This window comes from Raphanus sativus, chromosome 7 (assembly GCF_000801105.2).
Source record: "Raphanus sativus cultivar WK10039 chromosome 7, ASM80110v3, whole genome shotgun sequence".
Classification (NCBI taxonomy): domain Eukaryota; kingdom Viridiplantae; phylum Streptophyta; class Magnoliopsida; order Brassicales; family Brassicaceae; genus Raphanus; species Raphanus sativus.
Window position 1 is genome coordinate 11,761,584 of NC_079517.1, and position 16,982 is coordinate 11,778,565.

Consider the following 16,982-nt stretch of genomic DNA (forward strand, 5'->3'; position numbering starts at 1 on the left):
AGCGGGTTATTCATTCCATTTTGTATAACTATATGACTCATATTTGATATTTCTATATTTTGAAAAAAAATTGGACACAGTTTCTACATATTGTTAAAACGTTTTGATTTTGTATTTTGTTAAAACTACTACAATACAATCTATATAGCATCGATATGTCAATATGAGAGGCGCTTTTATCTATATTATTAAAATAAAAATAAAAAATAGAAATACATTTTAGTTTTATTATTTATTTACATTAAATGTCATTACAATATTTATTGAACCTATATTTAAGTATACGTGTCTTTTCCTAATTTAAATAATAGATTTTAATATTTAATATTTTCTAATTTAAATAATAGATTTTCTTGATCAAATCTTAACCAAAATATATTTCCTAATATATTTCGTATTAACATATTAAATATTTTAATATTTATTAGTAATAAATAATCACACATAAGATTATTTTTATTTAATAAATTTATTTAATAGAAATCATAGTTTCAAATATATTTATATAGTTTACGTATTTATAGATTTATTTTCTTTGTTTTTAAGAGATGCTAAAATTTTAGAATTTGAAAGAATTATGACCCACTTTTATATTATTTTAATTAGAAAATTTAAAAATTTATATCAGAATATTTTATTAAACTTTTTAGTTTAAATTTTTATTATAACTGTAAAGATTAATTTTCAATATAAAATTTATATTTAAATATTATAAATATATCATTTAATATAAACAAATGAAAACTAAAAACATAAAATAAATATATGTCCGGTCGGGTGGGTCAAGATCTAGTGTTTCTTTAAAATTATAATATTACTATTTCAATGTGAAAAAAAGAATTGACCAATTAAAAATGAAAAATGAAAAATGATATAAAATAAGTTTTTATAAAACTAGTAAAAAATAATGTTTTATAAAATAAAAGCCATCTCTTGTTTGTTCTCTTGTTTTTCCCTTTCTAATAGGAAAATACTCTGTAAAAAATATTTGTTGGAAAAATGCTAAGAGAAATTATTTTCTCATTGTAAAGGACCTTTTTGTTCCTAAACTGTGTTTATGTTAATGTTGTGGCCTTGTGGGATGTATCTCGGCTATCTAACAAAATTGTAAAGTGAAAAAGATGATCGGTGTTTAAAGTTAATCAGTACGTACATTAGTTATTGATTGAACATTATAGTTGGTTGGATGTATAACATCTACAAAAAAACATCCCTCGTTAGCTTTTTGGCAATGCGTTCTCTCTCTCTCTCTCTCTCTCTCTCTCTCTCTCTCTCTCTCTCTCTCTCTCTCTCTAGACTAACAGTGATGTCCAATTTCGATCGAGATTCTGATTACGCCACGCCAAATTCAACTTTCTATTATTATTTTGTGACTATTTTGGTAGGCTTTTGTAGCATTCATTGAAAATAAGAAACTTTACAAAATTACTCTCAGATGTAGGTGCTGGTTTTGGTAAATTCCATTTATGTGTGGACAAATATTCTTACAATAATTTTGTTAGCGCCTTTCATTGATTCCAGGTGAAGTGGACGCCATAAAAGATTTTTATTTTTCTCTTTTAAAATTGTTGAACACTAAACATTTTATTTTAAGCTAGGCAAAACATAGATATTGATTAGACTTATTCAACGAGATCTAACGGCATTGCAGAGTGATGTACCCAATAGTTGTGCGACGATGACAATTTTGAAATATTGTGATCTATTGCTAGAGTTGTGTAGTCTAAAGATTATAAATCATATATAGTTTTTTTTAAACTTATCATATATATAGTTTGTTATAGAGTTGTCTTAGCATCAATACTCTTTTTGAGTGACATTTGGAACTTTTATTCAACTATAGTTGATGAATACTGCAGCGGTGGAAAATGGATGTAACCTAGTATTTTGAAGGAACCTATATGTATATGTGTGTTAATCATATACTCCAATGTTTTTAAACTTCAAATCTGACATTGAAAAACAATCAGATCAGCAAATTTGCCTGACGACTATTATTTTCCCTCTCTGGGAATAGTTTCGTTAGTTATGGCCCTCTTTTACAGTTTATAATGATCTATATTATTGATACTGGATCTCCCCGTGATTAATATGTTGACTATTCGTATAGAATAATGTAATAAACAGTTGAGTTTTAAAGAAAATTAAGCAATAGACACTCATTGCCTAGTCACATTCAACTACGAGTGCATAATGATGGAGCGAACCACGATTGTTTTAGTAGCTAACAAATTATAAGCTTCTTTTGGGGTCCCGATTCCCGACCCTAAATGATTTAGGGGGGAACAAATTATTCGCATTTAAAAAAAAAAACTTTTGAGTTAAGTGGTTATTCAACATTTCCTTATAGTTTTTTTCATGTCCATAAAATTCAACTGAATTGCATTGATCTAGTGTCCACCTTGTTTTTGCGGGAGACATTTACTAGATTTGATTTCATTTAGTGGATGTAATTTTGATTACTCATGAGTCATAACTCATGAATAATTAAAAACACTTTTCACCAATATAAGCCTATGCATGTTTTGAACGTTGTTTTTAAGGTCATATAACATAGAACTGATGATGATGTTTGCTAAATAATGTCGCAAGACTGACGATATATGCACTCCAAAATTGATGACATAACAGCTAAGATTAGCAACAAATCTAACTTATGTAAGAGTGGAGACTGGAACTTGGAACCTGTAAGGGTAGAAAGACAGCGTAAGGAGTTTGACAAATATGTGATCCAAGTCTACAAACATAAGTGCCAAGTGCGTCTATTTGAGACTAGTTCGCAGACAACTAGAATCCAATAGTTCAACAAATATATGCTTTGAGTATGTTTATATGCTTTCTTCAAGTTGCATGTCCGGTTGATAAGTAAGGAAAACTATATTGACTTCTCCGTTCTTAGGAAAAGTCAAATTTGGAAAAGTAAAACCAAAGCTTTGAGTGCTGAGATCTTAATTGTGACTACAATACAAACTTTTAGGGCGAGTAGCTCATATGTTCAATTTTTTTTTCATTCAACATTACTTGAACTTCTCAACATTTGATGTGAAAAAAAAAACATTTGATGTGAAATATTTTCATGCTAAATTTTATGAATTGGGGTTACAAACAAGTCTAAGGTAAAAACTAATCAGTGACTGGATATTAAGACATGTTTACAAAACGGAAAATAAGCGTTCGGTCTAATGTCTTGGGCGAATGCCAGCGTTGTTTTGAGTGTATCAGATTTGGAAAATGTTTGGCTGATTGAATCTTATAGTTAGATTTGATCCCAAGTATGAAAATTTCTGGAATAAGAATGGATTCAGCTGAGATATATTCGGCAATGCTTCTTCTATAACCGTTATTGGAGCCAAATGTTAAGGCTTGATCCACGATATTACATAAGACAAGCCTTTATGGTGGACGATGTGAATTCGAATATGTCTTGGCGATCCAAAAGGGCCATAAGTGAAATTCGCCTTGAACCATTTTCAGGTCTAAAGTTGGCATATATGATGAGTAGGGCTGAGCATTTTATCCGTTAAATTTGATTCGATTCGTTATTTGTTGCTATTCGAGCCGAAAATTTCGGATATCCGTAAGCTTTCGAAGCAAAGCAAATACTAAAATTCAATATCCGTTAAAATCGAAGTAGATCACAAGCGAATATCCGATCTGATCCGTCAATATATAAATACATGTATATTTTAATTATATTTAAAGTATTAAATGTATAAAATTATATAATTATTATTTTAACATATGATTTGACAGATTCCATTCACATTATTACTTATATAAAAGTATTACATAAAAGGAAGAGAAAACATTTATGACAATTATATTTTTTTCTTAAGTTTTGTTTTATTATAATTGTTAACTAAATTTAAAAATTTACAAAATATGTAGATTCACTACTTCTCTTTAATTTTTATCTTTTATATAATGAAAAAAAAATTTACAAAACAAATTTGTATCAAACTTTTAAGATTATTTGTATTAATCAAAATAAATTAGATATCTGTAAGCATCCGCAAATATCTATTTATTTTCTGGATTTCCATTTTTTCTGAATATTCATATTTTTCGAAGTAAAGCAAATCGGAAATTTAAATATCCGTAACATTCGAAGCAAATCACAAATACCTTAAAAACCCCGGATATTTGATCCGTGCCCAGACCTAACGATGAAAATTATACACAAAATATCTCACATCAGAAGTTAGAAGAAATTTTTTACAATATATAAAATATATGGGTCAATCTATTTGTCACCAATTAATTTTAGGCTGAAAGTTCATCTAGATTAACAATAATGTTTAGCTTGTTAAAGTAAATATATTTTTACTCGTATTTTCAATAGTTCAGTATTATGTTGTGAATATATAATAATAAGATTAATATGTTTGTTTTTTTTGGTCAAAACAGTCATGTATTTGTTTCCAAACAAATATAACATTCTTTTAAAATCTTGTTTTGGTCAACGTTTATATTTATAAATAAACCACATATTATATTTTAAGATTTTTGGTTAAATGTTAAAGTGATTTGTAATTCAAAATTAATTAAATATCTGCTTTGACCAAAAAAAATCTTCTTCAACTTAATATTTATTCAAACAATTGACTATATTGTTAAGAAAATACTTAACTACATTGTTTTATTTCAGATAATTTTACACTACCCTGTTCAAAACTGCATATACAACATAAACGCAATTTTAGTCAAATGAAATTGTTGATACTGAATCACGTCCAAGTCACTTGTAGTTGAAAACAATCAACTCCCGTGAAACAGAAAAATTATTTAATAAGTGACCCCGTGGCTCCACCTTACCAGACACTCACCATAATTATATTTCTTACTCTTGTCTTATCCAAAAAATTATCATCTCCAAATTTAAAGTAATTAGAATTAAAATATAAAAGTCACACTCCTTCTTCCTATTTCACTATAAATACAGCACCATTCTCTCGTCTCTTACATCACAGGAAAATAGAAAAAGACAGGAAAAAAAAAAAGAAATACAAACGAATTTTCTGTTCTTTTTTATTCGTGTTTATTTAGAGAATGGGAGCTTTTGAAACAGAAAAACCCGCAAAAGATGCGGCCGTTGTAGAGACACAGTCACCAGAGGAAGATCTGAACCAGCCATCTCCCCTCCGCAAAATCATCTCCGTCGCTTCCATCGCCGCCGGTTTACAGTTCGGGTGGGCCCTACAGCTCTCTCTCCTAACTCCTTACGTCCAGCTTCTCGGTATCCCTCACAAATGGTCCTCTCTCATCTGGCTATGTGGCCCCGTCTCCGGCATGATTGTTCAACCCATCGTCGGTTACCACAGCGACAGATGCACCTCGAGATTCGGTCGCCGTCGTCCCTTCATCGCCGCCGGAGCCGCCCTGGTCGCCGTCGCCGTGTTCTTGATCGGATACGCCGCGGATTTCGGCCATAAAATGGGGGACAAACTCGAGCAGGATACCGCGAGGGTCCGAGCCATCGGGATCTTCGCCTTCGGGTTCTGGATCCTCGACGTGGCTAACAACACCCTCCAAGGACCGTGCCGCGCTTTCCTCGCCGACCTATCCGCCGGAGACGCTAAAAGAACTCGAGTCGCAAACGGGTTTTTCTCCTTCTTTATGGCGGTTGGGAACGTTTTGGGATACGCCGCAGGTTTATATTAAATTTATTCAATTCAAATTTTTTTTTTAATTTCGTATGAAAGAATAATTTGAAAATATTATAATATTCTTTCGTGGCAGGTTCTTACAGTAACCTCCACAAGATGTTCCCGTTCGCAATGACCAAAGCTTGTGATATCTACTGCGCCAATCTCAAGTCTTGTTTCTTCTTGTCCATCACACTCCTCCTCATCGTCACCGTCTCGTCCCTCTGGTACGTTAAAGACAAACAATGGTCTCCGGCGGTAAACTCCGGCGACGAGAAGGCATCGAAAGTTCCATTCTTTGGAGAAATCTTTGGAGCTTTTAAAGTCATGCAACGTCCCATGTGGATGCTTCTTATGGTCACGGCACTAAACTGGATCGCATGGTTCCCGTTTCTTTTGTTCGATACTGACTGGATGGGTCGTGAAGTGTACGGTGGAGATTCAGGAGGAGACGCTGGAATGGTGAAACAATACAACAAAGGAGTACACGCTGGTGCATTGGGATTGATGCTTCAGTCGATAGTTCTTTTGTTTATGTCACTTGGTGTAGAGTGGATTGGTCGGAAAGTGGGAGGAGCTAAGCGGCTTTGGGGGATTGTGAACTTCATCCTTGCCATAGGTTTGGCCATGACGGTTCTAGTTTCTAAGCTGGCGGCGGAACACCGGAAAACCGCCGGTGAGCTTGCCGGGCCGTCGTCTGGTGTGAGAGCTGGAGCGTTGAGTCTCTTTGCTGTTCTTGGTATTCCATTAGCTGTAAGTATTTCAGATTTTTGTCTTCTTTTGAGTTTACTACATTTTTATATTTTTAGCAAAATATAATAAATATTTTTTTTACAGATTACTTTCAGTATTCCATTTGCACTAGCCTCCATATTTTCAAATAGCTCCGGCGCCGGCCAAGGTAAATTTTGTCTAATTTAATTTATTTATATAATCTATTATCTTCTCCTGTTAATTGAGAAATCTAATCGTCTGACAATTTGGGACCAATTAAATTACCATGTGATAAGTTCAAATGTTTGGTTTGAATACATTAATGAGTGAGAGAGATTTCTTTCCAGTTAAATTCATATCTAGTTAAAGATAATTTTCCTTTTTTGAACCACAAGGTGGTGGGCTAGTGGTCTTGAGGCAGTTCCAACGCCGATACGGACCCAGGTTCGAATACCCCTTGTGGCCACGAAATGCTTTACGCCCACCCCAAGTTTAAATTTAAGCGCGGCGTTGGTGCTGGGCCCTTGGGTAATGGGTATTAGCAACGGCTGGTTTCGGGCCAGGGGTGACTACGGGCCTAAAGATTGCGGAAAGCTACGGAAGTGACTACGGGCCTATGGGTTGCGGAAAACTACGGAAGTGTCTACGGGTCTAAGGGTTGCGGAACATCCCTGTTAAAAAAAAAAAAAAAAAAAAAAAAAAAAAAAAAAAAATTCCTTTTTTGTCAAGAAAGAAAAAGGAGTAAATCTCTCCATTGTTACTTTTTCAAAATCTTAAGTTTATCCATAGCAGTAGTTGGATGAGATTTTTTTAATAATTCGTCGTAGGTTTCATTTTATCCAGTTTACTACACCAAATGGTTTCACTTTATAACATAAATATTTAAATTCGATTTTTTAATGTGTTATATTCTTTTTCTTTTGTTTACAGGACTTTCTATCGGAGTTTTAAATTTGGCGATTGTGATACCACAAATGATAATATCACTTGGAGGAGGATCTTTTGACGCCCTCTTCGGTGGTGGAAACCTACCAGTATTTGTGGTCGGAGCAATCGCAGCGGCCATTAGTGGAGTATTAGCGTTAACCGTTTTACCTTCACCACCACCAGATGCACCTGCTTTGAAGTCAGGTGCCATGGGCTTCCATTAGTGCACTCTGAAGGTTTCACAGAGAAAACAGAGAAAATAACTTTCTTATTACTTTTGAGCTTAAACTTTCATTACACATTGCTTGTTACATATATAGAGAAAGAAAGAAGGATCGAGATCCTTTACAGCTGTCTTGTCACACAACGGATAGGAGCGTGTATCTGTTTGCTAGCTGTGTAATCTGCTTTACCGTACTCTGAGCACTGCAACGTTGTGCTCTGCTTTTGACTGCAACTAACGCCTCTTTGTCTTGTTGCAGATGACTTGAAGACTGCTTGGTGGGCTGCGTGATGAACTTCGTAATGGGCTTCTGGGCCTTGCTAATACCCCCGTGCAAACTCGTGGTGGGTCGACACACAACACCGAGTTTGGACCTGAGAGAATAGAAGGCTGCTTGAGGTAATGACTTGGTAAAGATATCTGCTATCTGAGATGCTGCAGAAACATGACGAACAACCAGAGCTCCTTTGGCTACACGTTCTCGAGCATAATGATAATGAGTCGCAAAATGTTTGGACTTCTTGTGCAAGACTGGGTTTGCAGTGAGATGAACCGCAGACAGGTTGTCACAATACGCTTCTGCTGGCTTCTTCTCAGGGAATCCAAGTTCAGTGAGAACATCAGATATCCAGGACAGTTCTGCTGCAGTATCAGAAAGACAGCGATACTCTGCTTCAGTTGATGAGCGAGACACTGAATCCTGTTTCTTAGCTGACCAAGAAATGAGGTTGGAGCCAAGGAGTGTGCAGAAACCTCCGGTTGATCTTCTTGTTTCATTGCAACCTGCCCAGTCACTGTCACAAAATGCCTTGAGTGAAGAGTTGGAGTTCGAGTAGAGGTGGAGACCCATCGTTATGGTCCCTTTGACATAACGAAGCACACGCTTGAGCAAGTGAAAGTCTGCCACTGTCGGTTTGTGCATTCTTTGACAAACTAGATTCACAGCAAATTGCAAATCAGGCCGTGTAAGTGTGAGATATTGCAGCTTGCCTGCAATGCTTCTGAAGTAAGAGGGCTCGGTGAAAAGTTCATCTTGGTGAGGTACGCGATCAAGCTGAAGAGGGAGAGGTGTGGGCATCGGTGCACAATCAATCATTCCAGCAGTTTGAAGCAACTCAGTCGCGTACTTCTCTTGGTTCAAGAACAGACCTGTCGGAGTATAGGTGACCTGTATGCCAAGGAAATAACTCAGAGGACCCATGTCCTTCATTCTGAACTCAGAGCTTAGAGCTTTCAGAAGTTTCTCTATGACAGAGGAGCTATTGCCAGTAAGAACCATGTCGTCGACATACAGAAGTAAGAAGATCACTACACCATCATGAAGATAGAAGAAAAGTGAAGGATCTTTTACACTGCAGACGAAGCCAAAGTTGAGAAGAAAAGTACTGAACTTGTCAAACCAGGCGCGAGGGGCCTGTTTGAGGCCATAGATGGCTTTGTGGAGAAGACACACATAATCTGGATGAGCAGGATCTTCAAACCCCGGAGGCTGCTTCATGTAGACTACCTCGTTCAGATCGCCGTGCAAGAACGCGTTCTTGACATCAAGCTGCTTGATGTCCCAGTGATTGACTGTTGCATAATGCAAGACCATTCGAACTGTAGCCGTTCTGACTACAGGACTGTAAGTTTCCAAAAAATCTACTCCTTCTTCTTGTTCGTTACCTCTCGCCACAAGTCTTGATCTGAGTTTGTCAAAGGTTCCATCGCCATGATATTTAATTCTGTGAACCCAACCGCAACCAATAACATGTGCATCTGCTGGATAAGGGACTAGACTCCATGTATTTGTTTCTTTACATGTGCCTACCTCGTCACCCATAGCTGCTGTCCAACCAGGATGTCGTAGTGCTTCCGCAAGGTTCTTCGGTTTGGTGATTTCACTTTTGGCTGTGTGGAACACATAGCGAGGATTAGGCTTACGAACGCCAGCTTTCCCTCTAGTGACCATATTATGAACATTGTCTTCTTGAGTGGCTGCAGGAGCTTGTATTTGTTCTTGTGGAGGGTTGACTATAACAGGAGATTGAGGAGGAGTGACAACAACCGGAGCTGGTGGAGATAAGGGTGGGAAGTCTTCCTCCACTAGTTGAAAATTATCAGTTGCAGGTGTTTGAGCTTGGCGTCTCTTTCCTGCAGTGACTGGATCAGCTATTTGTTCTAATACACTGTCATTATTCGGTTGAGGTTGTATCTTCAACCCTCTGTACCAAGCATCAAGAAGCGGTGTGGGAGCTGGAGGTAAGAAGGATTGATAGACATCGGAGTATGGGAACCTTGCTTCGTCAAACAAGACGTGACGACTGATATATACTCTGCCTGTTGGAGGATGAAGACAGCGATAACCTTTCTGCGTTTCCGTGTATCCCAAGAACACACAAAGAAGACTTTTAGGATCAAATTTGTTTTGGGAGTAGGGACGAAGATAGGGATAGCAGCCACATCCGAACACACGTAAGGCTGAGTATAGTGGAGCAGCATTATTCAGCTTCTCATAAGCACTGGTCGTCTTGTTGAGAAAGGTGTTTGGTAGAAGGTTTGAAAGAAAATTGGCAGTGAACAGAGCTTCAACCCAGAGAGTTTGAGGTATCTTGGCTTCAAACATCATTGACAGCCCAAGCTCCACAAGATGACGATGTTTTCTTTCAGCCAAGCCGTTCTGCTCTGGTGTATGCGGACAAGACAGAAGATGCTTGATTCCGCAGACTGCAAGATGCTCTGCAAACTGTTTATTTACAAACTCTCCTCCTCCATCACTTTGAAAGATTTGTATTTTCTTAGAGAACTGATTTTCCACCAGATTTTGAAACGATTTGAATGTTGCAAATGCTTCAGATTTCTGTTTTAAAGGATAAAGCCAACTAAATCTCGAGAAATTATCGATAAAAATGATGTAATATCTGAAGCCTTGAACAGAGGTTACAGGAGCAGGACCCCAAACATCACAGTGTATCCTCTCTAGAGGTCTCTCAGACTTAAAACTTGAACTAGAAAACGGAAGTTTGCAAACTTTTCCTAGCTGACAAGACTCACACATAGTCTTACTGACTTTATTGACTGAAATAGCATTTGTTGAAGACAGGTACTGAAGTATCTGATGATGAGGATGCCCCAATCTCCTGTGCCATATCCCATCACTCGTACTATGTTGCCTTGATGAGTAGAACGCAAGAAACTGAGGATTCTCGAGACGATATAGACCCTTACGCTTGCTTCCTTTGGTGAGAAGCTGCTTGGTCTTTTTGTCCTTAATCAGCACATGATGAGAGTCAAACGTGCATTCACAAGGATAATCATCAGTTAGCTTGGAGACAGACAGAAGTGACTTAGTGATTTGCGGACATACTAGAACATCTTTAAGCGGTAAGGTACCTGATAAAGATGGAATAGCAATGGAGCCAACGTGAGTTATCGGAAGGAAGTCTCCGTTTCCGACAATCACTGAGTCTGTTCCCGAGTATGGTTGAGCTGACTGTAGATGGTGAGGGGAGTTGGTGATGTGATGAGTTGCTGCAGTATCAGGGTACCACTCATTGCCATCATAATCTGCTTCTGCTGATGTTCTCATGACAGTGTTAGCTTGCGGAGGTGGAGGTTGGTAGTCTGTATCAAAGCGTTTGTAGCACTTGTATGCTGCATGACCAAACTTGCCGCAGATCTGACATGTGGGAGCTGTTGAGTTTTGCTGCTGACCACGACCACTGCTTGGACCAAACTGCTGATGAAAGCCCCTTCCTTGAGTAGTGTAACCACGTCCTCGTGAGCTTCCTCTGTACGAACCACGGCCACGACCAGAGTATCCACCTCTGTTTGTGTAGTAAGCCTGATGAGGAGTAACGTCAGAGGATGCAGCGTAAGTTTGTAGCTTGTCATCAAAAGAGATGAGCTTGGACATGACATCATCAAGGGTGGGAGCGGTAAGAGAGTCCATGGAGTTTTCAATTACTGCAGAGATCGCTTCATAGTCTTTTCCTAACCCATTTAGCATCCCGAAGATCTTCTCACTCTCCGGGATAGCAGCACCAATCGAGTCAAGCTGGTCGCAGAGAGTTTTGATTTCAGAGAGATAAACAGCCATAGTCTTGTTACCTTTCGTTAAAGTTTGAATCTTTCTCTGCAGAGCAAGCTTTCTGGTAGCGGAGACTCGGTTATACTTCTGACCTAGAGCAGTCCAGACTTCTTGAGAAGTGTGTAGACCGTAGACGGAGCGAAGAGCACTTTCTGAGAGGGTTCCGTAGATCCAAGCCATGATGAGCTGATCTTTCTGCATCCAGCGCTGGAACTCAGGGTTTGCTGCTTCGTTGACTTGGTCTCCATCGCGAACGGTGATGGTTTGAGTCGGACGAGGAGTGAGGCCGGTGACGTAACCGAGAAGCAACTGAGAAGAAAGAAACTGCTCAAACTGGAGTTTCCAGATGAGATAGTTGTCATCCTTGAGTTTCAAGGTGACACACTGCGTGATGGTAAGATTAGACGCGGAAATAGGATCAGGATTAGCTTCCATGATCTACTCGCTGAGCTCTGATACCATGAAGGTTTCACAGAGAAAACAGAGAAAATAACTTTCTTATTACTTTTGAGCTTAAACTTTCATTACACATTGCTTGTTACATATATAGAGAAAGAAAGAAGGATCGAGATCCTTTACAGCTGTCTTGTCACACAACGGATAGGAGCGTGTATCTGTTTGCTAGCTGTGTAATCTGCTTTACCGTACTCTGAGCACTGCAACGTTGTGCTCTGCTTTTGACTGCAACTAACGCCTCTTTGTCTTGTTGCAGATGACTTGAAGACTGCTTGGTGGGCTGCGTGATGAACTTCGTAATGGGCTTCTGGGCCTTGCTAATACACTCTATGTTTAATATTTTGTAAAACTCATCAAATACAGTACTGTTGTTCAAATCTGCAAACCTTTATAACCAAAAAGAATGGTGAAAGTGATAAAATATTAAAATCTAATAACCTTGGGTTGTCTGTATCTCACCCTTTGCTTTAGTTTGTTGTTTTTGTTACCGATTATATATTTGAAATAGATTTTTTTTTTGGCCGTCAAGAACTATTGTGCCTGTGACTTTGATAAAAGAAAGATACAACTTCTGAAAATCTTCGAAATTAAAATGAATCCTTCTGACAATTTGTGACAATCGTTTAATACATGAAAAAGAGTTGACTGCGCTTGGACTATTTTTCATGATCTATGTATTGTAACTGGTTATTATGTGTCGTCCTGGTTTTTTTTAACCATAAAGTAAAACTAATTAATGCTTTTATAATATTTATCAAAATATTATTAATACTCTTCTCATGAAAAAGTACGTCAAATACACTGAAAATATGCAATAGTATTAAATAATAAACCTTAAACCTTAAATATTGTTATCAACAAACTAGTCTACCATGACATGTTTTGTCTATTTCATGTTCACCTAACATTGACAATACCACAAGATACAAAAGAAAAATATTGCTGGCACTCAAGCGTATGCGTGTACACCATATTCTACACAAATTCTATTTTTTGGGTCGAGTATAAATCCAATGCAGTATAGCTTATAGATACAACCATATATATACAGTATATACACACCGAAAAAGGAGTAAAGCCAACTGTTGAAAATGATATGCATAATGTTAATGTATATAGATATCAGTGCTGTTATCTCTCACCTACGAGGAACGATGATATGCATAATGTATATAGATGTATATAATATATACTAGCAGGAACTTCAGGAACCGAGCTATTCATGATTGCTATCTGTTGTGTACATATATTCTTATACCAAGTGTCTGCATCGATCCCTCTGGGGTTTCTGATAGTTTGAAACTGATTGTTATGGCTATGTTATTGCAGGTTCATCGGTAATATTACCATTGCGTATAAGCAAGCACACAAATGAGGATGGGTTTGAATCAGAAGGCATTCCACTTAGACGAGGTCTCCATATATAAAAGCGGTATTGATTTGTTTTCTTGCCTACTCTAACAACTGCAAGCCAGAGATCCTTGACGTTTTTTCCCTTGTCTCGATCTACTAAGAACATGGAACCATGGTTCTTCTGTACTTACCAATGCAGATGGTTTTACAAGATCAAGGAAAGTAAAAATCGCGCAAAGATGACGAAATCTCAGTTCTAGGTCATCTTCTTCTTGGTACATATGATGTTGATTTCATCAAACATAAGGCATTAGCACACACCCACGCATAAACCTTGTGTGGCCTCTTAATATTTTATAGACATAGATGGCTTTTGCTTAAACTTGTCTTCTTACAAGCATATAACTGAAGGTTTCAATTCATGATTTGCATCTCCGATGTTTTTATTTATTTTAGCCTTCTACAGTATTTTCTCCTTTGTTGGTTAACACCATTTGAAAAAAAAATTGGAAGATAGAGACTCTGATATGGGACAAAAGAATAAGTACATTGTCCCTATGCCATATAATGAACACCAAATTGTTCTTTTACCATAATTTTTTCTGTAATTCCCATTAAATCCCTAATATAAACACAATCCTATATTTTATTTAATTTGTTTCATAATTAATTTTTTTTAATAAATGAATTAATTAAAAAACATATGAACCCTAAGCTGCAGTCATCGTCATCCCCAAGTCTGCGCCACCGTCTCCAAGCCGCAGCCATCGTCATCCCCCAGCCGCGACCACAAACTCCAACGCAAAGCTTCTTCATCGCGTCTCGTCATCGGCTTCTCCGCTGCGGGATCCCTAGTCCAAGTCATCTCGAGCTCAAGCCTTCCTCTTCACGGATTCAAATCCAACTCGTGGTCTCAACCATCACCATCGTCAGAATCAAGGCGCTTCAGTCGCAAGAGAAAGCTTCGATTCACTCCAATGGTGGAGTTCTAAATATTTGCAAGACAGGTCCTTGGACTTCTGGGACTTTACAAAATGGCCTAAGACTTTGTGAATTGCAGAAATAACTTAGCGATTTGACCCAGAACTTTCAATTGTGCATTCCAACCCCTATGATATGCAAATGAGTATGCAAATGCTACCTAGAATGATCATAATAAGCTAAAATATGAATCTAAAGCTCATTAAAATCAAGACATATCAAAAATATATATTTCGACGTTGGTAGAAGATATATTCTACCTCAGTAGAATATGGATAAGATGGTAGATTATACAACCTCACTGTCGTAGGAAAAAGTATTTTGGTAGATTTTTTAATTTCGTATTCGTAGATATATTAGAAAATAGTAGTTAATGAAATCTATCATAATTCAGAGATTAAGTAAATGGCAGCCGGTTCATTCTACTAAGGTAGAATTATAACCACTCGTAGGTTATAGGTTCTGCCAGCGGTAGATATTAATATAGTTAAACGAATATAGAATCTACAAGCTCGTAGACAGTAGATCATGTTTTCTGCCACCCTAGATCAAAATATGAAATTGTGTTTTACTAATATTTAGTCAAGATAAATATTTTTCATATGATGGTCTCTTATTTTTTTACATTTTGTATATTTTTACATATTTTTCTGATTCTTAAAATAATTGATATGTATTTTTAAAGTTAATCAGGGGTACCTAAGTCCAAATCTGACCAAAATAATATTTATGGCAAAGGGACAACGTAGTTGAGTTTTTACTCCGTTTTGGCAATTTTTTCTAGTTATAAAGCACATGTTTAGTCAATTGTTGAAGAAATACTATTTTCATGAGGTGGAGTTATAACATTGATGATAATAGATAGAGACCACGCTTTATGTTCATATTTTCCTCAGTCAATCACTCCGCTGGCTGATGAGATGAAACTGCGTTAGGTCCCTCTCATAACTCTTTTTATACGTTTCATAACTTATAGAGTTAACTACCAAATTTAATTTATTATAACTATATAACAGCATAACAATCTCTAGATTTTAACACTTTTAAATTTATGTAAGTTGTAATCCGATTAGCAATTACAAATGGAGGAATATAAAGTATGAACTACCTTGACAGAAAAATGCGAACATGGCGCAATCAGATCATAAAGACTGGATTTCGAGCCCAATAAAAAATGATGTCGAATTAATAAAGAAAATAAAAAAAAATGAAAATTTTAGCATAGTGTAAGTAGAATTTTCATTAAACGGTTCTAAATGGTGAAAGTAAAAATGTTAGATATAAATCTTCATAATACATATAATTGTCGGTTGCAGTCATTTATTTAATATTTTTATAATCTGTAAATAGAAAATAAATCAATGTAAAACTTTTTCAGCTTTCACATTTATATATATGTAAACCGAAGTGCAAATATTTTAAAGATGGATAATTATGCTATTACAAATTACGAGAATATTATAAACAATTTGCAGTTACTAATGGTAGCGGAGAACTAGAGATATAAACTATGTAGACTGGAAAATACAGTTGCCTGATTGAGAGTTAAAATTGTTTAAACTGGAAACTTACCGTTGACTTGTTGTAGCAGTTGAACTACAAAAGGAACAGAGGGAAAAAAAACAGAGCAACGAATCCAACATCACCAACAAAAACACAAACGGTGGGTCTTCTTGTCTTATTGATCCTATAAAATGGCTATGAACAGTGTGTCTGCGGAAGAATTTAGTTTTCCATTGCTTGCTTCCCAAGATTCTTCTCAAATTTCAGGCATCGATTCACCTCCACTGTGGAAACACTCGCCGGAGAATATACACGGGGTAGATCATGACAGATGTTTTGGAAGTTACGATGATGACGATCAGAGGAAGAGCTTCTCTTATGTGGAAAGGAGAAGTCTTTGGAACGTTGATGCAGAGGAGAAAATGGATATGTTGTGGGAATATCTCAATGAAGAACTGCCACCGAGAAGCCAGAGTCTTAGGATCGAGCTCGGCGGAGAGAAGAAATCGTCTTTGTTTCCCGAAGAGAGCTCCGCCGTGGTGTGCGGTATGAAGTTAGCAAAGAAGACACCTCAGAGTAAGAAGAAGAAGATCGGTACGAACGTGTTGGAGTTGATGAGGGTTTTAAAGAGGATTCTTGTTATGCGGAGTTCGTCTCAGAGATCACCGGCGAAAACTCATACACGGTGATCTCACTGTGATAACTTTAAATTGAGCGGTTTTGTGTACAATTCATAAATAACGGGGCTTTTGTTGAGAAACAAAAAAAAAACTTACATTTGTAGTTTGGGTGATTCACAACAATTAATTTTCGAGACGAACATTAATTTGATTTTGGAGTATTTTCGTCTTGTTTCTTATGCTTCTTGAGAGGGGTTTTGATCTGAGTATGTATGAATTTATTTGGTGAAAAAAGGAAGATGGTTAGAACAGGAGAGCGAAATAGTTTTTTTTTTAATCATTTTACCGCCGTAAAACTTTGGAACATTCCATTTGTGAGGTTTTTTTTTTTTTTTTTTTTTTTGAATTATACAGAGGTATCCTGGCCCCACAAAAGTGGTCCAGACTAGTCACGTGTTGCCACATGCCGATCCTCTGTCCCTGGCGATGCC

General features: G+C 36.9%; 2 protein-coding genes across 5 annotated transcripts; both read left to right on the forward strand.

Moving 5' to 3' along the window:
- The first annotated feature begins 4,914 nt into the window (after positions 1 to 4,914).
- On the forward strand, positions 4,915 to 13,855 carry LOC108833111 (sucrose transport protein SUC1). 4 transcript variants are annotated; one of them, XR_008936737.1, is made up of 6 exons: positions 4,915 to 5,650; positions 5,740 to 6,398; positions 6,483 to 6,546; positions 6,755 to 6,803; positions 7,290 to 7,490; positions 13,364 to 13,439. XR_008936737.1 is itself a non-coding variant. In XM_056990809.1 (6 exons), exons 1-5 carry the CDS (start codon positions 5,050 to 5,052, stop codon positions 13,459 to 13,461), a joined length of 1,623 nt encoding a protein of 540 aa, XP_056846789.1. In that variant the 5' UTR covers positions 4,915 to 5,049; the 3' UTR covers positions 13,462 to 13,466; positions 13,587 to 13,855. The 4 variants fall into 4 exon arrangements, 3 of the variants coding, with proteins under 3 accessions (XP_056846789.1, XP_056846790.1, XP_018462053.1); XM_056990809.1 differs by lacking the exon at positions 6,755 to 6,803 and adding an exon at positions 13,587 to 13,855 and having other exon boundaries at positions 13,364 to 13,466; XM_056990810.1 differs by lacking the exons at positions 6,755 to 6,803; positions 13,364 to 13,439 and adding an exon at positions 12,358 to 12,550 and having other exon boundaries at positions 7,290 to 7,512.
- A 1,962-nt stretch (positions 13,856 to 15,817) lies between these two features.
- Positions 15,818 to 16,707, forward strand: LOC108833109 (uncharacterized). Its single transcript, XM_018606549.2, has one exon. The coding sequence runs from the start codon at positions 16,063 to 16,065 to the stop codon at positions 16,558 to 16,560; it is 498 nt and encodes a 165-aa protein (XP_018462051.1). The 5' UTR covers positions 15,818 to 16,062; the 3' UTR covers positions 16,561 to 16,707.
- Positions 16,708 to 16,982: the final 275 nt, after the last annotated feature.

What these genes read in the sequence shown, in the direction of transcription:
- LOC108833111 (XM_056990809.1), top strand. Translation starts at nt 5,050, where the DNA reads ATGGGAGCTTTTGAAACAGAAAAACCCGCAAAAGATGCGGCCGTTGTA. An exon ending in TTCTTGGTATTCCATTAGCT is followed by an intron (nt 6,399 to 6,482) that starts GTAAGTATTTCA and finishes TTTTTTTTACAG; the next exon opens with ATTACTTTCAGTATTCCATT. An exon ending in TAGCTCCGGCGCCGGCCAAG is followed by an intron (nt 6,547 to 7,289) that starts GTAAATTTTGTC and finishes TTTTGTTTACAG; the next exon opens with GACTTTCTATCGGAGTTTTA.
- LOC108833109 (XM_018606549.2), top strand. Translation starts at nt 16,063, where the DNA reads ATGGCTATGAACAGTGTGTCTGCGGAAGAATTTAGTTTTCCATTGCTT.